General features: G+C 41.9%; 1 protein-coding gene across 1 annotated transcript in view; it reads left to right on the top strand.

Moving 5' to 3' along the window:
- Window positions 1–27,193, top strand: part of LOC135200191 (FERM, ARHGEF and pleckstrin domain-containing protein 1-like) — a 739,864-nt gene that overhangs the window by 689,375 nt on the left and 23,296 nt on the right. Inside the window, 4 exon segments of the mRNA XM_064228579.1 lie at window positions 1,330–1,457; window positions 1,636–1,814; window positions 17,055–17,162; window positions 17,278–17,402. Coding sequence (XP_064084649.1) covers window positions 1,330–1,457; window positions 1,636–1,814; window positions 17,055–17,162; window positions 17,278–17,402 — 540 coding nt within the window.

The raw sequence follows: 27,193 nt of genomic DNA, 5'->3' as shown, positions 1-27,193 counted from the left end.
GATAACACACCAGCGATGGGGACAAACTAACATCTATCCAGTTGTGAACTTCAATAGATACAGAATTTGATAGTAAGAAGGAAGAATTCATGTCAAGAGGTACCAATAAACAGAGGTTGATTAACCTTGGAGGTAGAGAGCTAGAAGATGAAGGTTACACAATTATACAGTCTGAAGATGATGCAGATGTGGACATTGTTAAGGCACAGTAAATGTAACATCTTTATGCTCTACTACGTTCATTGGAGAAGATACCGAATTGTTGATTCTACTACTTCATTATTCTAGACCAGAGAGTAAACCTCTCTATTACAGATTAGATAACCAAACAAAAGGAACTCATAAAGTGTATGACATCAACCAGATAAAAAGTTCTCTCGGTCAGACCTATGTATACAATTGTTGTTTCAGTTATTGGTGCCATTAACCAAAACTCAGCCCCATAAATCGCTGGGTTTCAATAATGGTGGTTTTTGCTTATTAACATCCTGCAGAGAATGGAACCCCCGCCAATGACTGGGGACTGCCTGTAATCTTATTAAACTTAATATAGTATTAATCAGTATCAATATTTGAAAATTAATCAATCATTTTTGTACCATAAAAATGTATTTAGTCATGAACATAACATCAAAATACACTTATTAGTGAATATATATCGAGGAAAAACCAGTCTATGAGCGAGTTCTCCCACGAATTAGGTGGGTCTCACATAAAAATCCGTGAATAGGCAAGTCTGCAAATCTTGAAAATGCGGAATACAGGTGGCTGACTGTATATTGAGCACTCAGAGGTTTGGGAAATGTACAGTTATTTTGTTATCTTGAATTTTTGGTTAATCTTGGGATTTTTTAAGGCCAGTTCTTGGGATTCAGTAAGAAAAATTATTGGAGTAGCAGTGCACACACAAATGACTCAGGTCAGCCATTAGCATGCCAAACTGCCAACCTTATAAATTGACATTCTACTCTCCATTAAATTGTCTTTGGTTTTTAGAGCTTTTCAGTTTTTAGAATTTTGGATAAAGGGATGTGTACCTGTATAATATCTTGATAAATTTGTAAAATATTTTTCATTTATTGTGAGTAAGATTAACAGATTTTCCAAACTGTTTTTAGATGAATAACACTGCCTTGAAATTTGTGTGCACAAAATTGGTAAAATACAAGCATAGTGAATGCTGTAATGATCTAGTCAGCATCAGTTGTTTTTACATTAATGGATCCTGTTTTAAGCAAAAGGACATTACCTGCTGATGATGGGTTTTATCTTTTAATTTTCTAATCTTTTAATATCATATGTAAAATAATAACTTAAAATTTATTATAGAGCCTTAATGGTTGCTGCAAACAGTGATGAAGAGAAAACAAAATGGCTGGAAGATTTGTCATCAGCAATTACCCAAGCTAAAACAAAGCCTGATGATGCCTTCCATTACCTCTCCCTTAAGTCAATCAGTAAGTACAATTTTTTTATCTGTGTAATCTGAAAGAATTTCTTGCTAAAGCCTCAAAAGTCTATCTTCCATGAATGTTTCAAATTAAAGGAAATATTAATATTTAATCTTTTGAGTTGCTGACATTTAAGAAGGAAATTTTGGCAAGGAGGCAACAACAAATTCCAAACTTGTTGTAGGTTCTTCTGATGAAGTTCTGGATCGTAGTGATGGTAGCGCATTAGACGATCCCCTGAGCCCCAACAGAAGTCATGGAGAGAAAGGTGCATCTGCTCAGCAACGTTCTAATACAACCGTCCATGTTTGCTGGCATCGAGCTACAAGTGTTGCATCGAGAGATTATTCATTAGCTGTCCAGGTATGTAAATTCAGTTTGTAATATTTTTACAAAATCTTTAAGTTATAGAAATATGTAGTCATTTTTGTAGTTGGTTTCTTAATTTGTAATACTACACCTGCATCAAGCCCTTGAACAATTGAGTCTCTTTGCTTATTTCCAGATCCAAGGGGTACTAGAAATATAAACTGGTAAGTCTTGAAGACTTATCAGTGTATATTTTGGGATTTTTTTTATTCCTTTACCAAAAAAGAAAAGTAACAGGAATATTGTGAGAGGCTGTGAAAATATTTTTTTTTTACCTATTCCTGCTTTTAAGTATGACAAATTTTGATTGCATAGTCACTGTTGAGTCCTCAAAGAATTTACCCTCCATGGTGTGTGCCAGCGTTCCTTGGTGATCAGACTAATATCAAAGAAATATTTTTTAGCCTGGTCTTTTAGGTGGTTATTATGCCTTAATAATAAACACTATGACAAGTGGTAGCGTATAATGGACTCAAAGACAAGAAGGCATTTTATCTTGTCTTCAGCCAGGCTGGACCCAGTTTCCTATGTCAAACTCTGTAGAAGTGACTATTGAGTGTGTGCATTGGCCATCTTGTTTTATGCTCAGGCTGCTGAGGCCAGTTAAAAGACCAAGATCCATTACTCCTATGGTCAACGCAGATGTAAGTCTATTCAGCCAATGCTCCTCTGTTTTGAGAATTATTCTTTGAAATTGCTCTCCAGAAATCATGGAATTGCCAAAAGTTGAAAGTTAAGTGCTTATTTTTAAGGTTTAGTTAAAACAGTAGGTTAAAAAACTGTGGAACAAAAAAAATTTTTATTGTGAGTTTTGTTTGCCCATCCCGTGTTGTTTAGAGCACGTGATCGGCACGATATGTTCCAGGCTAGCCTTTATGAATGCGATGTGTTTTTAAATGATTAAAAAAAAGTTTTTTGGGTAATTCTAAGCCCTCATTCCGCAGTAAAGTAGACTATGGCAGTTGACGTTTTCCTATGTTATTTTACTTACTGAACAAGAATTTAAAGTAATCTTTATTTGGCCGACTGTAATTAAACCGTAATTTACCTATAAAGCCTACATGACGGTACAAGGGGTGCGATGTACCAACGTACAGAGTTCAAAGGTACATAAATAACAGATTAGTTACAGGCGACCAGCAAAATATTACCTTAAACTCTTGTAAAGTAAGTAAAATAACATAGGAAAACGTCAACTGCCACAGTTTACTTCGACTGAACAATCTTCGAAGTTTTGGTTCGGGGCCAATAAACGTAAACAAACCGCCATAGTATTTGAATTCTGGTAGACCTTGGTGGGATACGTAACCAGCGGGAAGTGTAACATAGGTTATGATACTAACCTAACCTAGAAGAATGTGTTACCTGACCGGAGGTGGGCCCCTTAAAGGAAGGCAAGCTTAGAAGTGTCACACAGGTAAGGAGTCAGTGTCTGGTGACTGAAACAAAAGCTCTCCTTGGTATCCTCCTATAACATGGCGCATGTGCAGTAGGATTAGGCGGCGTAACAGCAGTACGTAGTAATAGGTGGATTTTGGCTGTAACGGATCCATTATCGATTTATTTATCACTTTATTTCAGCTTGTATTTCGTGTTTCAAATGTCATAAATAAGAGGAAATAACACAATAACATGGCAAAACCTTCCCCAAAGTGTTTTACCCTATCCATAACCCCGCTTTCCAATCAGCCCCCCTTACCGTAGGATAGAGTTTTAGCCGTAAGTCTCCCAAGTGTTTTACCCTACCCAGAGCCCCGCATTCCCATCGGTCCCTCTTACCAAAGGATAGAGTTCAAAGGTAATTTACAGGTTAATTACAGCCAGCCAAAAAAATATTACTTTAAATTCTTGTCCAGGAGATAAAATTCTATAGGAAAACGCCAACTGCCACAGTCTAGTTCACCGCGGTATAAGGGCTTAGATCTACCTTTATGGAGGCTAGTTTATCAGTAATAGCTATAACATGCTAAAACTATTCGAGGCTTAGCACAAATGTCTGTTTTGCTATGATTTAGTATCCCAGTGTATAGATGTGTATATAATATATATGTATATACTGTATGTGTATATGTATGGGTGTATGGGTTTATAAACCACTTTATTAAAAATTTCAAAAATTACTTGACTCAGTAAATAGTAATTTGGTTATGTAGCCTAACTAAGTGATTAGGCTACATGTTAAATTCTTGTTGGTAATAGGTAAAACCTAATTTGGTAGGAATAGATTATACCAAGGATACTAACCCAAGCCTTACAGAAAACTTGCTTAGGTTAGTAAATAGAGTTAGTCGTAAACCAACTTGAATAGTATTGGGTGTTGTTATAATTAAAATTAAAAGCCTAAAAAAGGGATTTTGACGTAGGAAAAATCTATTTCTGGGCGAGGAAGCCGTGTCGCCCAGTGAAATGTGTCCTCTTTAGCACTATTTCTAGTAAAATATTGCTATGATACCAGAGAACTGCTAAATTGGACATGTCAGAAGTCTCTGACTCGCTCACCTAAATAAAAGGTGTCGGTATAGAACTGGGGCGAGTGTTAAACACTACCACAGCAACCCCTCCAATTAGCCTTTTCCTCATCAAAAGACCCTGTAAACGGGGAGCCGACCTATAGGTCACACCCAGCTACCCTGTTGAAGGGGACTGCGGCGTCATACTTATCGATAGCATAGAAGCTTGGTGCACAGCAAGGGGGGAAAAAAAGGAAAAAGGGGGGGATTTCACTGGGCGACACGGCTTCCTCGCCCAGAAATAGATTTTTCCTACGTCAAAATTCCCTTTTCTGGGCTCAGCCGTGTCGCTCCGTGAAATTTGTCCAGAGAAACACCAAGCTATACTATCCTGAAAGGAAAAATCATATTAATGAAATCAAAGGAAATAATAATAAAATAGTTTAGAATTGGAAAAAATACAATTTATTTACAAAATATACTATATAGCCAAAACATGTGGCAACATTTGCAACAAGGCACATACATAATAAAATAATTACAGATAATTTGTATGTACGTAAAACTATACACGATTATACACTTATTCAAATAGCTAAGGCATTTGCTGAGGTAGGTAAAATGTTAATGAGGCTGGCATAATTGAAAAGATTCATATGACACAAGGACGGTACTATAATGATGTAGTAGTAAGAGACACTGGTCTTCCTGCAGCTATTGCATGATATTTAAGATCCTCTAAAGACTTAAGGTAGTACTTTTTGAAAACCAAGGGTGACTTCCAACCAGTATACTTCTTCAGATCATCAAAGTCCATATATTTGAAGAAGTTAACAGAAGTTGCTATTGCCCGAATGTCATGCACCTTGGGAAATGACCCTGGGCTGGCTTTCTTGATAAAATATAAAATCTGCTGCCTAATGCCTTTTAGAGATAGTGTACCACCATCTTTTCTAATGAAAAGGGGGCCTTCGGAATAGGTAGACGTCCTAGATAAATAGTCCTTAAGAGTTTTAACAGGACATAACGATGGATCCTGCGGAAGCGGGACAATCTTCCATGGAGACCACCTCATCAAGGGGTCTTCATCCTTAGCTAGAAATTTCTTATTTGGCGAAAGCAACACGTCCCCCGAGGAAAGGAACTCAATATGCGCTTCATCTCTAGATAAAGATGACAGCTCTGATATTCTGGCACCTGAAGCTAGACTCAATAAGAACAGAGTTTTACGCAAAATGGTTTGGTAATCACATTTGAAGTTGTCTGTTTCCGAGGCTAACCTAAGAACATCATTAAGAAACCATGACACTGACGACGGTCTGTGAATGGGCCGTAGACGTGCACATGCCCTTGGGATAGAGGTGAAATAAGACTCGGTTAGATTGATACCAAACCCGAGAAGAAAAATCTTTTTCAGAGCTGACTTAGTGGTTGTTATTGTTGCAGCTGCCAAGCCTTGTTCAAACAAAGACCTGAAGAAGGTTATGGCCACGTTCAATGTCATTACTATGATATTTGATTCTCTGAGGAACGAAGACAATTTCTTAACTGCTGAGTCATACTGGCGAAGCGTAGACTCTCTCTTGCCTGACTCCAAGAACAACATGTTCTGTGGATCAATGTCGCCTACTCTCTTACCTGCAAACTTCATGAAATCCATAAGTTAGGGTTTTGTGAAGACCTGAGGAATCGAACACAGTCCTCGTTTGAACTTGTTGCGATAGTCTCAAGTCCGGGAGAGGGTGAGGGCGAAGACCTAGTTCCAGGAGAAGGGGAAACCAGTTGCTCTTGGGCCAGTGAGGGGCTATGAGAGCCACCTGACCTTCGAAGGATCTCAACTTGTGCAGCACCTTCAGGAGAAGGTTCACTGGAGGGAAGGGGAAATAGATCTTCGTCCACTGGTTCCAATCTATGCTCAGGGCGTCCGTAGCGTATGCCAGAGGGTCCAGATTGGGGGCTACGTAACAAGGCAGCTTGTGGTTTGCCTCTGTGGCAAACAGATCTACTTCCAGACCTGGTACTCTTTGGCAACCCTCTCGAAGGATTCTTGGTCCAGTGACCATTCTGATTCCAGAGGGACCGACCGAGACAGGGCGTCTGCCACTACATTGTGGACTCCTGCCAGGTGAGTAGCCGACAGATGCCAGGTGTTCTTGGCTGCTAGAGAAAAGATTGCTATCATCACGTGGTTCACATGACTTGACTTTGAACCACCTCTGTTTATACAGTGTACTACTACTGCACTGTCGAGGACCAACCTGATATGAGTCTTCTTTGGAGGACGGAGCTTTTTAAAGTCAGAAACACTGCCATAGCTTCCAGAATGTTGATGTGAAGTGTTTGGAAGTGAGGTGACCAAGTTCCCTGAACCTTCTCGTGCTGTGAATAACCTCCCCAACCTGTCAGCGATGCGTCCGTATGCACCACTAGGGACGGGGGAGGAAACTGCAATGGTAACTCCTTGGCTAGGTTGGTGGCCTTTGTCCATGGGCGCAGGCGTTTTCTGAGAATCAGAGGTATCCGGGCGAACTTGTCCCGACACTTGGCATTTGCCTTCGAACGCCAAACTCGATTGATGTCCTTGAGTTTGGCTTTCAACAAATCGTCCGTGACTGAGGCAAACTGGAGCGAGCCTAGGATCCTCTCCTGATTCCTTCTCGAAGTCTCTTTGCACTTTAAGAATTGTCTTGTTGCCTTGGCAATCTCCTTTCTCTTTCCTGCTGGAATGGAAAGAGTGTGAGAATCCAAGTCCCAATGAATCCCTAGCCACTGGAACTTGGACTCCGGAGTCAACCGGGACTTGGTCCTGTTGATCTTGAACCCTAAATATTCCAGGAAAGACATGACCTTGTCCGTGGCATTCATACATTTGCCTTTGTCCATCTCCCAGATTAGTCAATCGTCTAGGTACGCCACCACCAATATACCCTGGGACCTTAGCTCCTGCACCACTGCCTCCGCCAGTTTCGTGAAAACCCTTGGTGCTATATTTAGCCCGAAGGGCATTACTTTGAAGGAGTAGGCTTCTTTCCCTAGTTTGAAGCCGAGGAATGGTCGGAAGTGCCGAGCTATCGGGACATGATAGTAGGCGTCTGTAAGATCTATAGAGGTGGTGACGGCCCCACGGGGAAGTAAGGTCCGCACCTGAGAGATGGTCAGCATTTTGAACTTGTCGCAACGAATGTACAAGTTTAGACGGGACAAGTCTAAGATCACCCTTCTTTTGTCGGTCCCTTTCTTTGGGACGCTGAATAGACGACCCTGAAATTTCAAGTTCTTCGTCTTGGAGATTGCTCCCTTCTGGAGAAGGTCCTTGGAGTAATCCATCAATTCCTGCGTTGGTTCCTGATAGAAGGTGATGGGTGGAGGAGGACCTTTGATCCAACTCCAGCCTAGGCCTCTGGATACTATGCTTTTTGCCCAACTGCTGAACCCCCAACGATGACGAAAGAGGTATAGCCTGCCTCCTACCTGAGAAACTTCATTGAGATGATGAAGGCCGGGATCCTCTCCCTGACCTTGCACCTCTAGCTCGCCCTTGGGCTCTGGCTCCTCCGCGCTGGCGAAAGGATCCTCTAGCCCTGCCACCCCTAGCAACTCTGGTAAAGGGGTGAAATGCCCGACTCTCATAGACCCGGGTTAAAAAGCGGGCGACACTGAATACTGTGAGGAGACCTGTTGGTTAGACGGCGGCGAAAGGAAGACAAATTGATGCTGTTGTTGAGGCTGAGCCTTAGAAGTCGAAGGCTGGGATACCTGTTGAATTGGAACAGCTTGTAGCACAGGATGCTGTTGCGGGACTTGGAAAGGTTGGAACTTCCTTTGCCTCTTCCTAGCCCTAAAACTGGAGGGAGAAGACTCTGATTTCCTTTTGAAAGGGATTCCCCAACGCAACCTGATGCTTTGGTTAAGACGTGATGCCTCGCTCTGAACCTCGGTTACTGCTGAAGCTGGGAAGAGATCTGCACCCCAGATTGAGGAAGCCTGTTGGGTTCGTGCCTGATCGTAGCCTCAGATAGAACATACTTCCCGCAATTTCTCCTAGCAATCGCAAAGTCGTACAAGTCACATTGCATGCTTAAAAGTAACGACTTCGCAATGACCTTAAACAGCAGCTCCTGAGCGTACTCCCGAGCCGCCGTCTCTGTCATCACTAGGGAGTTAAGAGACCTTGCGAGACGTGTCTTAGCGTCAAATTCGGCTTGGATCAATGCGTCTGACAGCCTAGGAAGGCGTTCACTAAACAAGGTGATTGCACAATCTGGCTTCAGCTTGCCTACCGAGAACGTAGCTGGCAAATCCTCCCACAAATCCTCCCTACCTGGGAGTAGTAAAGATGTGGGATCTGTCTCCCTAAGCTGGGGCATGGGCTCTTCCAGAGTCACTGCCTGGAGTGTAAGTTCTGCTACCTTTGATGTAAAAGGTAAGGGGTTCCCGACATCAGTTGTAAACATGGTGAAAGGGCTTTTAAAAGCTGTTACTCTAGTATTTGAGCAGTCCCACTCTTCTAGGCTCCGTATCCATGTTTGCTGAGCCTGATCTCTAGAAAGGATAACAGTCTCCTTGGGGACCTTATCCTCTCTAACCAGAGCTGCCTCCGTAAGCCTAACATAGCCTATAAATGGAGGCTGTAAACCTTCGGGGAAAAACTCGAAATCCTCGAGCCTACGTGTGCCGCAACCTTCTATAGTCAACATCCCATTGACAAACGGAGCGAAAAAGAATAAAGAAACCAATAAAAAGAACAGATAGCTATAAACAAGCGTGTAACGCTGGGAGGCTATCGATAAGAATGACGCCGCAGTCCCCTTCAACAGGGTAGCTGGGTGTGACCTATAGGTCGGCTCCCCGTTTTCAGGGTCTTTTGATGAGGAAAAGGCTAATTGGAGGGGTTGCTGTGGTAGTGTTTAACACTCGCCCCAGTTCTATACCGACACCTTTTATTTAGGTGAGCGAGTCAGAGACTTCTGACATGTCCAATTTAGCAGTTCTCTGGTATCATAGCAATATTTTACTAGAAATAGTGCTAAAGAGGACACATTTCATGGAGCGACACGGCTGAGCCCAGAAATAACCAATATATAAGGTCTAAGTTTAAGTAATATAGAAATAAACAAGGCTTCCAAGGTAATTTAAACCTCAAAAGGTTTGAGTTAACATAGATTTTGGCAGATCTAGGTAATAACTCTGCGTCAAGTATTTATATGGAAATTACAATTCTAAAAATAATTGAGCTGATAATTGAAATTTAACCATCATTTTTGGGGGTTGATTTTATCCCCAGGGACTAGTATCAGAAACAGAAAAATGACATTTGATGCCCCAGTCCCTAGTGGTGTCTGTTTTTACGGGACCATTCCTTACAGCCTGTGGAATTATTACATAGAATTGCCTAAATATTTTACAGAATGTACTAGAAATGTACATTTGTAGTCAAACTGACTTATAAAGTGATATCTACTACTCGTTAATATTTACGGTTTTCAAGTATTAAAAATAATTTATACTAAAATAAAATGTTCTAATAACAACTTGGTTTTTCCCCTACAGGGCCATCTTGAGAAATGACCCTCAATTAAGGTGTGTCGTAGCTGGTTGCTTGGTGCGATTTTTGCCAGTGGGCATTGCCCATACCACCTGCCATAGACATACTCCTTGTAATGATCAAGACAAATTTGTTTGGTTGCCTTATTTGTGCGAAATTTGAAGCATGCTCCTGGCAGCAAGCTTTAAAGATAAAACTGCTCGCTTTAGACTGTCTCGATGAGTCCTAGGGTTTAGCAAAGTTGAGGAAGGGGAAGATTATATTTATCCAATAAAACTCTGGCACATATATTTAAACCCTCTCTGACGTTCCATATTTGGGCCAAAACCCAATAATATCAGTCACCGCTAGCCCCCAGCTACATCCTGAGCAGGAATTAGAGGAATCCTCACATAGAGGTGAAGTGTTCAAAGACTTTGAGGTAGATACTGATACCGAAAGAACCATGCTGAACCCAAAAGGACCAGGGACACAGATGCCAATCAGCCGTGGGAAAAACATTGTAGAAGAAACTCTATCTCCCATGCAGCTTTCAGAAGCCGATCAGGATCCTTCACCCAAAAGGGATATAAGGATCCACCTGAACAAAATGGAAATAGGAGCAATTTCAGAGGGTTATAGCAATTCACCCAGGACTTCTGCCCCCTGGGGAACAGACAGCTGCAGCTCAGCTATAGATACACAATCAGGTTTCGCAAGCTCTCCCAAAAGGGATATACAGTTTGCGGTATTAGATCACTTCTGTAAGGAAATAATGAATGACATCAAAGATGCTTTTGCTGCTGAAATGCAACAGGTAATGGACATACTGCATGATACACCAAAAAGTAATTATCTTGCATCTTGCAATAGAATGGGGAGAGTTGAAACCAAATCTGCCCAAACAAGAGTTAAGAGTGCAAACCCAACTGGAACCAACAAAATGGCCAGTCCTGGTTATGATTCTTACAACCAAAATCTACCAGACTCTAAAATCCTACTCTGATGTTGATAACCCTTCGCAAGATGCCTCAATGCGTATTTTCTCTCAGGATGGTAAGTAGTATCTTATTAATGAGAGAAAGACCATGATAGAAAGTACATGTTGAATTTAGGGACAGGGCAACCTTTCCTAACACTGAATGGCACCAGATACCACCTGTGCCAGACGTGGAGAAGCCTCAAGAGGAAACTATTATTTTAGCTGGCAATTTGGCATTAAGAGCTGTAGATGAAACTCTTCACCAGGTAAATGGGACAGGAATTTATAGCTCCATTATGAACAAGACTCAGGTGGCTCACCATGTAATACCAGCCTTCTTGCCCCTTCACATTTAAAATTATAAACCATGTGAAAACACATTCTCAAAATATGTAATAACCAGAAAGCGTGAACCATTGGCAGAACTTAAACCATTTGCTTCGGTTATCCCAGTTTCAGAAAACTCCACCGATGGATGGGCAACGCTTTAACTTCCCTTTGATAGGAAAAAGCTCCCCTTAAATATTGCAACGCAGCAATTTGGTACTCCAATGAGAAGGATTTCAGAGGCTACATCAGCATCAGAGTTTCATGCTAGGACCCACCTCCTTAATGTCCTAACCACTTTCTCATTGTTAGAAGTAGCCACAAAAAGGGTTCTGGAAGAATCTAGGATGATTTTTGCTGTTGGGGCCAAAAGTCATATGAGAACATTATGGGAAGCTCTCTATGAATTTTTGGACTGGTGCATAAAAGCGTGAATGGAGGTACTGGAAAACTCCGACAAGTTGCTTCCCAATGTGACTGCCTTATAACAGTCTAATGCCTTCTGCCAATTTGAGGGGTCTATTGTGACTCAAATAAAAGAACAAGCACATCAAGAAAATTGCAGTATATGCTCTTCTGGGAAAAGATTTCAAGAAATAAAAAAACCTGTAATTTCCCCTTACCAAATCCAAAAAAGGCATGCTTTGATAAAAAATCATATAGGCCTCCATTCACTTCCAATAGCTCTCCTCATAAGCAGGTAGGTAGTCAGAAGGGACAGCACCCTCAAAAGGGACAAAAACTTTCCAGCAAAAAGTGTATCCTTTTCACAAGGTCCAAAAACCAGCTTATAGAGGAAAAGGAAAAGCAACACCTGGAATGCCCATTAAGGGGAAAGGCAGAGGAAGGGCGGGATCCCAATAGGAATTGTTTGGTCGGGGGTTGACTTCAAAATTTTCACAAGGAATGGAAGTCTTCTCTTTGGGGGCACAGCATTATGTATTCTCAACGGACTGGGGTGGAAATGGTCTCACCCCCCTCCACCTTTGAAAGGGTTCTTTCAAAAACTGGACCCCTCTATGAAAGATTACATGCAGAAGGCCCTCTTAAAAGGAGCCATAGAGAAACATTCTTACGTTCGTCACCAGGCATGTCTCTTCAGTGTTTCCAAAAAGGATTCATCAGAACAAAGGGTGATCCTCGACCTGTCAACATTGAACAAACACATTGTTTGCCAAAAATTTTGAATGACTACCATTGCCCAAGTACGTTCTGTTATTCCAAAAGGGACCTAGACAGTTTCTATAGATCTGAAAGACGCTTATTGGCATGTCCCTATTGTCATTCCCTTCCGCCCCTTCCTAGGGTTCCGGATAGGATAAAGTGCATACAGATTCAAGGTCATGCATTTCGGGCTAAACATTGCCCTGAGAATCTCTACAAAATTGGTGACAGTAGTTGTTCGGGAACTCAGGAAAGAAGGAATACATGTGATAGCTTATTTAGATGACTGGTTAGTCTGGGGAGCCACAAGAAAAGAGTGCCTCAAAAACTGTGGAACAATAGTCAACAGACTCCAGTCAAAAGGCTTTATAATAAATTTGAAAAAATCCCGCATCACACTCAGCAGACATTTTCAGTGGCTGGGAATGTGTTGGGACACGATTCACGGCCTTTTGTATCTTCCCCTCAAAGCTCAGAACTGAATAAGGAAAAACCGCAAAAGGTTCCTGACACAGCCCATTATTGCTTCCCGGCAGCAATTAGAGTGCATAATGGGTGTGCTACAGTTTGTATCTACTATAACAGATCCAATACTCAGGTTGCAACTGAAAAACGTGAAAAATTTTTAGATGTCACATGCAAGAAAAAGGGTGCGAGACAGATCTCACAAAATGCATCAGAAACTTGGGGAGATACTTCGGTCATGGACACGGAAGGAATCTCTGGTAAAACAAGTCGCCCTGACTCCTCCATCTGTAAAAGTAACAATACACACAGATCCCTCATTGACAGGTTGGTAGGAGGACATTGGGAGGATCGTCAGTTAGCGGGGAGGTGGTCAGCTACTCTAAGGAATTGTCATATCAATTTCCTAGAGCTAATGGCTGTCTTTTTGTCTCTAAAGAAACTAAAACCTCCGGAACAGACACATTCTGCTGGTCCTAGACAATACGACTGCAATGTCTTGCATAAAAAAATTGGGATCATGCTTACCTCCTCTCAATATGGTAATGTTAGCCATTTTTCGGATGGCACAGGAAAAGAAGTGACATTTGTCTGCAATTCACCTTACAGGGTCTCTCAATGTAAAAGCAGACTCTTGTCAAGGAATACAACAGCCTCAACAGAGTGGTCATTTGACAACCACTCCTTTCAAATAATATACAACCCACTTCCACAACTGGAAGTGGACCTGTTTGCCACATACGAGAATCACAAATTCCCAGTATATTTGTCCCCGAATGTGGACAATCAAGCAATAGCGAGAGATGCCTTCCTATGGGACTGGAACAACTGGAAGACTATATATCTTTTTCCTCCGTTGTCCCAGATTTCGAAGGTTTTGAACAAGCTCCTAACCTTCAAAGGAACAGCTTACCTAATACTAGCCCCAAATTGGCCAAACAGGCATTGGTTCCTACTGCTTCAACAGCGGACGAAGAGGTCAGTTCCATAATGTCTGCTGCACTATCCCAGAAAGTAGGAGGGAAAGTTGTTTACGCATCCTCCCTTCTAAGCTGAGACCTTCTTGTGTGGATTTTTTAAATATAATCTACTGTGAAAACTACTCGCCCAATATTGCTAGGTACCTAGTGCAAAAACTACGGACATCATCTATCCAGCAATACTAATCCATATGGAGAATATGGTTAGATTATATCCAGAATGAGAGCCCAATCAAGATTTCTATAGAAACACTAATGAATTTTCTTATACACCTCCTTGAAAACAAACATCTTGCAGTTACAACAATTATACCATACAAAGATGCATTAACAGAACCCTTGCATTTATGGATTTGGGATTGATTCCAACACAGAAGTTGTCACTTCCCTTCTGCGATCCTTTTCTTTACAGAGACCCACTCCCGAAAGACTTCAAATTATTTGGTCCCTGAATAAGGTACTCAAACTTTTATGTACTCCTCAATTCAACAGACCTAATTTAACCACCACATGCATGCTTCAGTGTAATCTTCCTGGTAGCATTAGCATAAGGAGCACGTATTAGTGAATTGGGCTCTCTTAGATGGGGACGATATATTACACAAATTGCTGATAACCAGTTATTGTTATCCCCTGGCCACCATTCCTGGCCAAAAATGAGAATCCTTTAAAGAGGAAATCTATTCTTATAAGAAAACTCAATTTAGCAGACAAAACATTATGCACAGTTCAAGCACTTAAGGATTGATTACCTAAAGGTCACGGCAAATGTTTCAGAAGGGTCAATTTTCCTACATCCTAGCATGAACAAACCACTCTCTCTACAAGGGCTAAGAATAATTTTAGTATCCCTCATTAAAAAGGCTAACCCACATTCCTTTCCTAGATCACATGATATTAGGAAAGTAAGTACATCATTGGTCTTCTTCAGAAATGTATCATTTGAAGAAGTTTCTGAATGTACTGGGTGGTCATCAGAGTCAGTATTCTTAAAACACTATTGACATGAGCTGGAACAAATTCGAATGCACTGTGTATCAGTAGGTGGTATGGTTAGTCCTGACCCCATAGGCGCCACAACTTAAAACCAGGGGTCTCCTTAACGGGTAGGTATGTTGACTTATCACTGGGGAAGGTGTGGTCACAACCACACCCAGCATATTTAGTTGAGTCACCATAGAACTTTTTGCTAAAAGTATATCCTATTTGTTTTTAGTTATCTTTTTTACTAAAACGGGTGGCTTAACATTGGACCTGAAATTATTTAGTCTTCAAACTTTGAGATATTTGGGATGAAAATTTGTGAGCTTAAGTGTTTTGTCACCTGTCAATTTCTTTGTAATGCTCCTTTGAGGACAAAACAGAGACTACACTATCAAAAAACAGGTTTTGACATAGGAAAAACCTATTTTTGGTAGTCGCTGTTGAGCCCTCAAAACCCTCCCACTTCCCTGACGAAAAACCATGGGATTTTGGTAAGGTACATCCTGCGTTGACCAACAGAGTAATGGATCTTGGTCTTTTAACCGGCCCGAGCATAAAACAAGATGGCTGATGTGCATGCACAATAGTCACTTCTATAGATTTTGATGTAGGAAACTGGGTCCAACCTCGGTGAAGACAAGATAAAATGCCTTCTTGTCTTTGAGTCCATTATACCCTATCACTTGTCATAGTGTTTATCATTATGGCATAATACCTGGTTAAAAGACCAGGCTGAAAGATATTTCTTTTATATTAGTCTGATCACCATGGGGCACTGGCACACACCATGGAGGATAAATCCTTTTATGAATCAACAGCAACTACCTAAGATAGTTTAGGAAATAAACCAGTAGCCTCAATAGTTCAAGGGTTTGATACATGTACAGTATTGTACATTGAGATTATGGATGTTTATAATTAATAAAGAATAAGGATTCCTATTTAATAATAAAAATGGTAATGCCATAGTTCTTTGAAAGAAGTCCAGACCACCTTTTGGGTGGCTGATGTCACCCATTACTCACAATTTACTTCAAACTATAATCTTCCAACTATAATCTTTTCTCCCACATATCTATACAGTAAATTTTGTTGAATGTGTTAATGTTCATGCTGTTTACATCAAATATAGTACCCAATATCATCACTTGGGAGTAATAGTTGGAGATTGGATTTCATGATAGGAGTAAGTTAATAAAATATGAAAGAGTGAACTAATACTGTAATTAGAAAGAGTTCAGAGAGAGATTTAGATTTTAACAATGTAAATCTTTTCCCCATTTTCCAGTCATCTTGCCCATCACAAGGCTTCACCACATTATTTTTTGGTGAAACCTTGTGACTGCAACATAGCAAGCTCATGTGCATCACTTGAGTCTTGAAAGCCTCATATATTCACTACATTTCTGTGACATACAATATGATCACATAATAAACATGTTCACTTTATAATACAGTTTAGATCACTCGATAAACATTCAATTAAGGGTTGCAACATAATCAGCTGTCTAATTTTGCTTGAAGAATACGCAGCATAGTACCAATAAAGATTGGAATATGGGAAGGCAAGCAGCATCTTACCACTGGATGCAGCTTGACACCATGCTCAGTTTTGTGTACAAGTCACATAGCATAAACAATACCCACAAAGTTCACCATTTTCCCTAAAAGAATAACATTGCTGCTGCCCAAAAAATGTCAGTTTTAACAAATTTCGGTCACAAATCAACACTGAATTCATCACTGTACTGGAAAATAGGACTATTTAATATTGTAATGGAGCAGATACCATACAGCAGCTATAGTACTAAATGATTAGCATGATTATGATTGGTTCTCTCGCAGGTTTTTTTCATATAGTATAAGTAAACATGGTAGTATTTATGTAATTGCCTCTTAAGAGAGTTTTTCCATGTCTATATAAATCCAGTCAGTTCCTGTTCAATAGTTTTCGTTAACTTTATTAACTTTACCCAACTGCAAAGGATAATATTAACTTTACCTAACTACAAAGGATAACTTTGTGTTCATACATATGCATTTTAGACTCATAATTACAGTCCAGTCAAATTAGATACATGCTTAATAAACAAAATACTTTTTATTCAAATGTTTTTCTTGATTTTCAGATCCCATGCTCCAAATTCCTTGAAGCAATTTTGAAGTGCATAGACTGTTGATTTTAGTTATAGACTGTTAGTTTTAGTGTACTGTATTTATTTTTACTGTATTCTTGTGTTACTATAGACCCAACACTTTCAAGTGCAGTATTTAAGTGTAAGAGACACTACCAACATAAAATTTCCCATTTTATTATATAAAAAAAGTTAAAAATGATATTGGGATTTGTATTTCCAGAATCAACTAAGTGGATACCTTCTAAGAAAATTCAAGAACAGCATGGGATGGCAGAAACTGTGGGTTGTATTTACCAACTTCTGCCTCTTCTTTTATAAAACTTTCCAGGTGAGTTTGTTACTTTGTTACTTTAAAGTAGTGTTTATATTTGTTTACAAATTCATGTTGGAGAAATTTTCACTTTGTAGCACATTGTAGTCCTCTTAATTTTCATTATTTCCAGGATGATTTTCCTCTGGCTTCTCTCCCACTGTTGGGGTATACTATTACTACACCGGGAGAGGATGACCAGATACAGAAAGAATTTGTGTTTAAGCTCCAGTTTAAGAATCATGTGTACTTCTTCAGGTAAGCATAATTATTAAAATTTGAGATTTATTAATTTTCTTTTGAAAGTAAAGATGAAATCTTTCCAAAGGTACCCAATTCAAGGAACACTGCTTGATAATCCCATAGAGATAAAATTAATAAGACAGATAAAATTATTAATGCTTGGAACAAGAAACCTATTGTATATAGTCTTCTCACCAATGATTGGAGTGATGAAACACACTGCCTTTGGTCGACTTCTTTTTCCCCTAATCAGTTCAAGTTAAGGGCACTTTTCTCTATGCTTTCATTTTTATGCAAATTAGAAAATTTAAGTAGAGCTAAGATTCATAGATGACATTTATAACTGCAGTTATGCAAGTTTTCACTAAAATTACAATTTCAAACTACAGGCAGTCCCTGGTTAACGATGGGGGTTGTGTTCTTGGCCGAGTACCACTAACCAAAAATTGGCGATATTAACACTAATGACTGGCTTAACAGTGCCGTTACAACCGGAGATCGATTTCTCAAACTAGGGATCTTCACCAATAATAACCCACTTAACAGTGCCGTTAACTGGAGATCGGCATTGAAAATCCAGTTAACAGGGCCACTAGACAAGTGCTGTAAAACCAGATTGCCGTTAACTGATGCCGCCTGTAAGCGGGAACTGCCCGTACAGCATTTGTATTTTTTCTTATGGGGATACAAGAAAGCCTGTCATATAAGAATTATGATCTGGTGCATGTGCTGGACCAGCTGTGCACTCCCCTGAGCTCTTAGTTCTTGGACTACTGTCTCTCCTAGTTTGGTGAATATTCTGGGCACTATGTTGAGCCCGAATGGCATGACTGAATGAGTAAGCTTGTTTTCCTAGTTTGAAGCCTAGGTATGGAGAGAAGTTTCTTGCTATCGGTACATGATAGTAAGCGTCTGTAAGATCTATAGAAGTGGTGACGACCCCAAGGGGAAGTAAGGTCTGCACCTGCGAGATGGTCAGCATGTGGAACTTGTCGCATTGAATGTATGAGTTGAGACGGAACAGGTCCAGAATCACTCTTCGTTTGTCCGAGTCCTTCTTTGGTACACTGAACAGACGTCCTTGAAACTTCAGGCGATTGACTTTCTTTATTGCCTTCTTTTGAAGGAGATCTTTGGCATAGTCTAGTAGGTATGTCATTGGAGTCTGGTGAAAACTGACTGGTGGCGGAGGCCCTTTCTCCCATTTCCACTCCAGACCTTTCAATACAATGCTGTGGGCCCATGAACTGAAGGTCCAATGGTCCCGAAAGAGATACAGTCTCCCGCCCACCTGCGGAGTCTCACTGGTTGGTTGAGGTCTTACCTCCTCTGCCTCCTCTGACGCCTCTGCCTCTAGAGCCAGCTCTCTGTCGGAAGACACCTCTGGCTCTGCTACTTCTTGCATGCTTGTTGTAGCCACGAAATGCTCCTTGTGACTCAAAGGAGGTGTTGAAGGCTGGGGAGGTTACTAAGGCGGTTGAAGTCAAAGGTTGCCGAGTCGGTGAACTCTGCACCAGGACAAACTGTTGCTGTGGCTGTGCCTTGGATGTCGAAGGCTTGCCGATCTGGGAGACAGGAACCGCTTGAACAACTGTCTGAGGATGAGAGGACTGGAAAGGCTGGTATTTCCTCGGCCTCTTCCTAGCTTTGGATTGTGGTCCGGGGGCCTCAAACTTCCTTTTAAAGGGAAGTCCCCAACGGACACGAAGGTTCTGGTTAGCTCTAGCTGCTTCGCTGAGGACGTTGTTAGCCACGTCCTCAGGGAAGAGGTTGGCACCCCAGATCGAAGCCTTTCTGAGCCTGTTTGGTTCATGTCTTATGGAAGTATTCGCAAAGACATGCTTCCTGCAGGCTCACCTAGCCACTATAAAGTCATACAGGTCTGATTGGAAGGCCTGTAATAGTGACTTTGTGTGGATCCAAAATAGAGGCTCATCTGCAAATGTCGTAGCAGTCAACTCCGCCGTGGTGACTGAGTTAATCGACCTACTCAGCTTGCATCTTGCCTCAAATTCCACTTTGGCCATGGGGTCCGGAATTCTAGGCAAACGTTCACTGAATTGGGCGGAGGCACACTCTGGATCGAGTCTGCCCACCATGAACGTTGCCGGAGCGTCGGCCCAAAACTCCATATCGCCGGGGAAGAGCAAGGAGGTAGGTAGTCTCCGTCTCTTTTAGCAGCTTGCAGAGTCAATTCTGCCACCTTCGACGTACAAGGAGTCGGAACTCCTTGTGGGACCACAAACATCGTAAAGCATCCTTTATGGGGTGTCAACTTTGTGTTGACACAGTCCTAATCTGTGAGGGTGCGGACCCATGCAAACTGGGCCTGGTCCCTAAGGTAGATAACTGTCTCCTTCGGGGCTTTGTCTACCCTGACTAGCGCATCTTCGGCTGGTCTAGCGTAGCCTGGAAAGGGAAATTGAAGGCCCGCCGGGAAGAACTCAAAGTCTTCTACCGGTCGGGTTCCGCAACCTTCGATCGTCAGCTTGCCGTCCGAGAACGGGGCGTGCAGAGCCAAGCGCCACGGGTTGCTGTTCTCAAATGGCGGCAGCTTGGATGCGTCCGGTACTGTCATGGACTGCGGTGTGGTTCTGGACTGGAGGAATCCAGACACCAATTCCTCCTGGGCCTGTAGCCTCTGGGTCAGAGACAAGATAGATTGACCCGAAGTCTCTAGGCCTGAGGCGAGTCAAGTGGACACCGATTCAAGTTTGGAGTCTACTACCTCGCCCATCTTCATATTGAGAAGGTTTGCAAAAGTCTCCTGGTCGAAGCCAGACTCCGCTGGCCTGGCTTTGGAGGACTTGGCTCTCGACTCCTTGGGTGGGGGAGAAGCTTTAGTAGAGGAAGTTGATGGCTTGGGAGCCGACGACGACCTTGCAGAGCCTGCCGGAGAAGGCTTGGATGGTTTGGATACCTTTGGCAGGGATCTTGTCTTCCAGGCCTTGACCTTAGGGAATACCGAGGCCAGTCTATCCCAAGTGGGGGTGGACTTCGTAGGGAAGCCCTGGAAAGAAGGGGGAGAAGAAGGAGTGGGACTAAAAGGGAGACTACCTGCCTCACTTACCTCCCTACCTACCTCCTGATCCTCTGTGGCCATAGGTTCCCTGTGAAGGCTGATGGCCGCGACTTCTTCTGTGACGATGTCACACAAGCCCTCTTGGTCCTCCGGGAGGGGTTGGGTCTCCTGACGATGCCCTCAATAATGGGAGCTGCCACAGACGCAGGTACAGCCGCCGAAACAGGAGCGCCCGGGTATAGGAGGGAACACAGCTCCTCCAACAGGACGTAGGGCTGGCCGGATTTAGCATTCCTCCCGAATCCTCTCACTCAGGACTTAAGGGACACCATCGACGAGGTCTTGAGCGACAAACTAACCTGTTAAAATAACCAAATTAGGATCCCCCGTGTCAAAGAAATTTCCCAAAGTCAACGTATAGCAGAAATTTCGCAGAAACAACAAGGCGAGAATGTTACTTACCAACTCTTCTGACACGATCCTCACCAGTTCATAACAAACTGTGCAGGCCTCCGGGTTGCCAGACCATATTCCCATCTACCAGGATGGCGCAGTTGGCATGAGATCGGCAGACCTCATGCCCGTACGGCCTATACAGGATGGCCGGACATTCCGACACCTGGCAACGGACCATCAGTAAGTTGAAAAGTAAAAATGAGTATCATCAAATAAAGGCGCCAAAGTTAATTCTGGGCAGATGGGTGCACTTTAACTATATATTTAATCTGTTAAAGATATTTAATCTGTTAAAGGCAATATCGGGTATAAATTTCAACTTACTGGTTATTAAAAAAGCTCTGGATGTCTCCGCCTGCTCTGGAATCCGTCCTCGGGATCGGTAAAGCTATAACCAGCAGAGAGGGCCTGATACGAGCAGAACAGGGGAATAAGGTAAGACCTAAGCCTGAGTCTGATCGCATCGCAGCAGATTAATGCAACGTAATCAAATGTAGGCGCATTATCTGAGCCCCGTTCCGTCCCCACCGAAATGGGGAACAGCGATAGCAAAGAAGACGGAAACAACGGTACAATAAACTCCGGTATATACTTCCTGGCATGTGTGATGGTAGACCACACTATGTCGGAACCAATGCGGATCCAGAGACTTACCTACAGAGGCTAGTAAAACAAGTTCTAGCATAATCTCTGAAAGGCTTCACCTACTCCGGAGTCCATAATCTCATTATCATAACAGTAAATGCCGGCGGAGACAGGCTGACACGAGCAGAACAGGGAAAAAGGTAAAACCTAGGCCTGAATCTGATCGCACCGGGGAAGAGAAGCAATTCTAAGGTAACTAGAAACGCAGCTCTAAGCCCAGTTCCACCCCCACATGAGTGGGGAGGCAGAGACAACAAAGAGAATAGACAACTGAGCGGCGGAGCAGTGGTATGTACAATCCGGTGTATAGCCTGCTGGCTGGTGTGATGGTAGACCCCACCTGGCCAGAGGACTTACGGGCCCGGAGACATATTAAAGAGATTCCACAAAATACTAACAACCAATCTCTTCCGACTAATCCCCTTGGAAAAGCTATATGCTCTAGCGGTCTTTCATCGGTAGGATTACTTGAACCACGAGCTAGCTAGGCAGCGCCGGAACGAGACCGGGGGGGGGAAGTCTGGAGGAGAGTGGACAAGTCGTGATCGCCTGGCCACAGCAACCGATCAGTGAGCCACCACCTTTCGGGAGCTGTAACAAGCCTATGACTAAAGGGAGCAGAAGACGGTAAGCCAACTGACACCCTAAAGGAGGCAAAGGCCCAGGCTACACACAACAGGACAAACATAAAATAAATGATGAGGAATTACTGGAAGAACTGCGAAAGAGGAATAAAAGGGGGGGGGGGGTGAACGCACCCAGCAAGGACCCAGCCCAACCCTCCGAGATCGGTACAGATCCGGTCAGGTAGGCAAGCCTGGCCTCCAAAGGACGTCATGAAGCGGACGGATAGAACCTAACTAAACCCTCCAAAATCGAAAATTCCAATCTGGTCAGGTACGATAGGTCTAGGCCCAACAAACATGACACGAGAGGGACTCTCTGTCCTGGACCGCTCTCCCAGCAAGCATAATAGCCTGGGCAGGAGGCGGTAAGAGTGGGGCAGGACTGCCTGACCTACCTTCCAAAACCTAGCCTAGGACTGGTCAGATACGCCAGGGAAGGGAATCGCAAGGACCTCCAACCTCACATATAATCGAGTGCATTATTGACTAACATCGAAAAACACAATACAGTAAAAGAATGCATGCATGAATATCGCGAGAGGGATAGAGAGGAATCGCCCTCTCCACAAAACTGGCGTACTATAGGCTAGCCTAGGAGCCAAAACACACTACTCGCGTATAACATAGAGAATAAAAGTACGTACGAAGGGTAACCAACATGCTCCTGAGGGACTGAGGACAAAAAGGAGACCACCAAAGGCTAGAATAATGAAATATAAACATACAACAAGAGACCTCAGAGTATGTCAGGAGCGAGTTAGGGCCTACGATGTAAGGATAAAATTCGTAAAACCAAACCTCCAGAAAACGACAGGAGCTAGAATAATGATGGGGTGTACGAAAACAGTAGACTAAACAGTGAAAAGCAAACAGTGAGGTAAATATTATCATAAAATAACAATGAGAAAAACGCACGCGGCAAATGATGCACCCAAGATGGCGGATGTAAAAGGAGCGTCACCCCTGTTCGCGAGAACTAAGGGGTCAAATAAGGGCTAAAAAGGGATGCATCGTACCCTCACGAGATACAAAAACATAATATGGAATACTCAACTTAGGTGAAGAAGCTTGGGGCTCTGGAGCAGACATGGCTCCGTCAAAAAACACAGGAATAGGGCAGCGAGAAAAACATGTGCGGTCACTGTAGCGCGCTAATACAGGAATGAAGCCTTTGGGTGGGAGTTGTAGTAGTAGCGAGCGGAAGGTAGATGTATTGTAGTCCTTGTAACGGCACCTACCTAGAGAGGGGTTTTGAAGGGAATCTTCTAATTGGCAGAAAACCTGTGGTAGTGGCTTCCACTCGCCCCTGTGTTTATACCGACGCCCTATGGGTGAGCAAGCTGAAGGTAGTAACTTCAGCATTCCTTTTAGCTTTTTCTCTGGTATATTTAGCATCTATTTATACCTAGAAATGCGTGCTACAGGAGCATTTCACTGGCCGACACAGGTTGAGCCCAGAAATGATTTTTTTGAGAAAATTGAGTATTTGCAAAAATTAATCAGTACAACTACATTTATAATAGTGACGACTTAAATAAAGGTTGTTTTGCTTGTTGTATCCAATTATACAGTATATTACTATTATCATACTGTTACTGTATTACAGATAAACATCGTCATGTACATCATTTGCATTTGATATTGTGTACATTCTCAAAATCTTGGCTGATTTGAGTACTATTAGTGATCTCTTCATTGCTGTTATTTGTTGGAAGAGATATAATTCAGAGATACCTTTTATCATAAATTAATGAAGTTTGGTTGAAAATGTTCACCTATTACTTAGTTGTATAAGCAATTTCTCCAGTTCCAAACATCATGTACCGCCTGGCCGTTATTTGTTTTATTCAGCCTCGGCTATAACCTGAAGCTTTAATTTATTAGAATTCTTTCTGGAGATCTCCATTGCATGAGGGATGAACAAAAAAGGGATTTTGACGTAGGAAAAATCTATTTCTGGGCGAGGAAGCGGAGTCGCTCCGTGAAATGTGTCCTCTTTAGCACTATTTCTAGTAAAATATTGCTATAATACCAGAGAACTGCTAAATTGGACATGTCAGAAGTCTCTGACTCGCTCACCTAAATAAAAGGTGTCGGTATAAAACTGGGGAGAGTGTTATTTTTACTTATGGAAGCCACCATTGAGAATTGGCAGGGTTTAACAACTTGACAATTTTAATGGAATTCTTAAAACCGCTCGATAGTTATGGTAAATGACATTAGCAATCAGCTGTTTCTTAATATGGTTGCTTGTGTCGTATGTTTACAACAATCGCTTCATCTGGAAGTATCATTAGTAAGTGGTACCTCGAGATACGAAATTAATCCGTTCCGAGGCGTATCATGAGTTTTTTGTATCTTGAACCGCATTTTACATGTAAATGGCTAATCCATTCCAAGCCCTCTGAAAACACCCCAGTAAATTTCATAATAAAGCTAAATTGACCTATAAACAATGAAATACAACAACAATTTGGACCAATACCTAACTTAATACGTACTAGTAGTACTAATATGTATGTACCTGTAAATAAAGTGTATTAGTGTACATGGTATACAAGAAATACTATATGTACATATGTAGTAAAATGTGGAAGCTTACCTTTCGAGTGAGGCTATCTCAAAAAGTGGCGACAGAGGAGGAGGACAAACGGTAGAAAACTTCTTATAGTACAGACACATAAAAAAATGTCAGGAAAACATAAACTAAGCTTTATGAAACACATTTACAAAACTGTAACACTTAACTTTATAAAAAACTTTAAATTAAATTTTTTTTTAATTTTTTTATTTTTAAATTTTTTAAATACTTTTTTATACTTTACATTTTTTTTTATACAAAATTTCAATTTCTTCACCACTTTCAACTTAATGTTTTTTCGTAGTATCACTTGGTTCTTCCTTTTTGCTTACTCCTACTAAAGGCCTCTTTAAAAAATAACTATCCAAGGAAGATTGCTTCTGCCTGCTTTTGACAATGTTCCTGAAACAACTCAGGCAAACGTCATCGAACTGTGCAAGGATATGGCATTAGGCCAGAGTTTCCTCCACGAAGAATTCAAGGTTCGCCTTGAAACCTCCCGCCAAGCTTCGTCGATGAGTCGGATGCATATCACAACATCAAAATGCTCCTTCCAAAATTCACGCAAGGTGAGGTTTCTGGTATCGGTGATGTCGAAACATCTCTTAAAAAGATGTTTCGTATACAGCTTCTTGAAGTTCGATATCACTTGCTGGTCCATGGGCTGGAGGACAGGGGTGGTGTTAGGCGGAAGATAAAGAACCTTGATAAACAAATACTCCGCTAGGATATCTTCCTCGAGGCCAGGATGGTGAGCAGGGGCATTGTCCAACACCAGCAGACATTTCAGAGGGAGGCGCTCCTCTTCCTAGAATTTCTTCACTGTTGGGCCGAAACACAGATTTACCCACTCGGTGAACAAAAGTCTCGTTACCCAGGCTTTCGCATTAGCCCTCCACATCACTGGAAGCTTCTCCTTAGGCACTTTGTGGGCCTTGAAGGCTCGAGGAGTCTCCTAATGATACACAAGTAGGGGCTTCACCTTGCAATCCCCACTGGCGTTCGAACAAAGTGCGAGCGTAAGCCTGTCTTTCATAGGCTTATGCCCGGGTAGATTCTTCTCTTCCTGCGTGATGTACGTCCGACAAGGCACGCGGGTCCTCTTGCTGGACAAAATAGTCACGCCCTTGGAAGGTGTAGCTGCTTTGATGACATCCTTCTGCTTAAGGATGGTGCCTATTGTCGACGGATTTCGGCCATATTCCTTGGCGATCACACTCAATCGCATACCAGCTTCATACTTTTTAATTATCTCCATCTTCGTCTCCAAAGAAAGCATCCTCTTCTTTCCGTGAACTTCAACTTTCTTGGGACCCTTCACTACGTATATACTGTACGTAATTAAGTTATGTAGTACGTATACGTATGAAGTAAAGTTCTCACACAACACGATAAAGTAGTACTACAACAAAATCACTAACGAATTTACGTTAATAAATAAAATCGTATAGAACAAGTGAATTCCGGCTTATGATACCGATGATGCCGCGAAGTGGCTGAAAAAGCACGCCACTACGTAGATGCTGACCAATAGGAGAGCAGGATCTTTTGGCGGTGACTAGCATCAGGAACCAATGGGAGAGCGGGAGGATGGTGGCAAGTTTTAAAATTGTTATCGGTGGTCTGGGCGAATCTCGGACTTTACAGCAACAACCTTTCATATCTTGAACAATTGTCGTGTGTAGAGCCACAAAAATCTTCGTATTTGCTTTCATATCTCGAGTTTTTCGTAAGTTAAGCCTTTCGTATCTCGAGGTACCACTGTATTACAATCGATGAGAGAGAGAGAGAGAGAGAGAGAGAGAGAGAGAGAGAGAGAGAGAGAGAGAGAGAGAGAGAGTATTGTCTCGGTTAGGTTGTTACACTGATAGATATCCACTTGCAAAATAATCAGCTGATTGCATTTTACCGATATCATCAATGTCTTAGTTGCTGAATGGAACTTTGTTCAGATACATTCCTTTCATAAATTATCAAAGGTGGGTTTAACAAAGCAGATTCTATATCGTGCTTTTCATACAGACATTGCCTAAAAGGGAAATTATTGTTTTGTTTTGTCGCCATTCTCAAACAACTGCTAATACAAATACAATAATGAACGATAATTATCGTTCGTAAGAGTGAATTGTTCTAAAGAGTTACAACCAGCTTTGCGTGCTGCCTCATGTGATGTTCGCTGCATTTTTTAAAATAAAAACATAGGGAATGTGAATATTGAGTGTCATAAAATCATTTTAAAAAATGCTATGATTGGTACTGAAGATGATGTGTATGATTATCGATGACAAAGCCGAAGTCGACTCTCTAGAACCAAACTGGAATACCTATGATGGTGGCAAATGTGATCAATCTTGTGATATGTATGTGAAACTTTTAATGAAAAATTAATATTGCTACCCTAAATGTTATTATTTCCGTAATTACACTACCACTGAAGTTTCTAAAAGGTTACCTAAAGGTAAAGGTTGCTGTTAGA

Source organism: Macrobrachium nipponense, chromosome 26 (genome assembly GCF_015104395.2).
Source record: "Macrobrachium nipponense isolate FS-2020 chromosome 26, ASM1510439v2, whole genome shotgun sequence".
Lineage (NCBI taxonomy): Eukaryota > Metazoa > Arthropoda > Malacostraca > Decapoda > Palaemonidae > Macrobrachium > Macrobrachium nipponense.
This window is presented reverse-complemented; position numbering and strand designations above follow the sequence as displayed.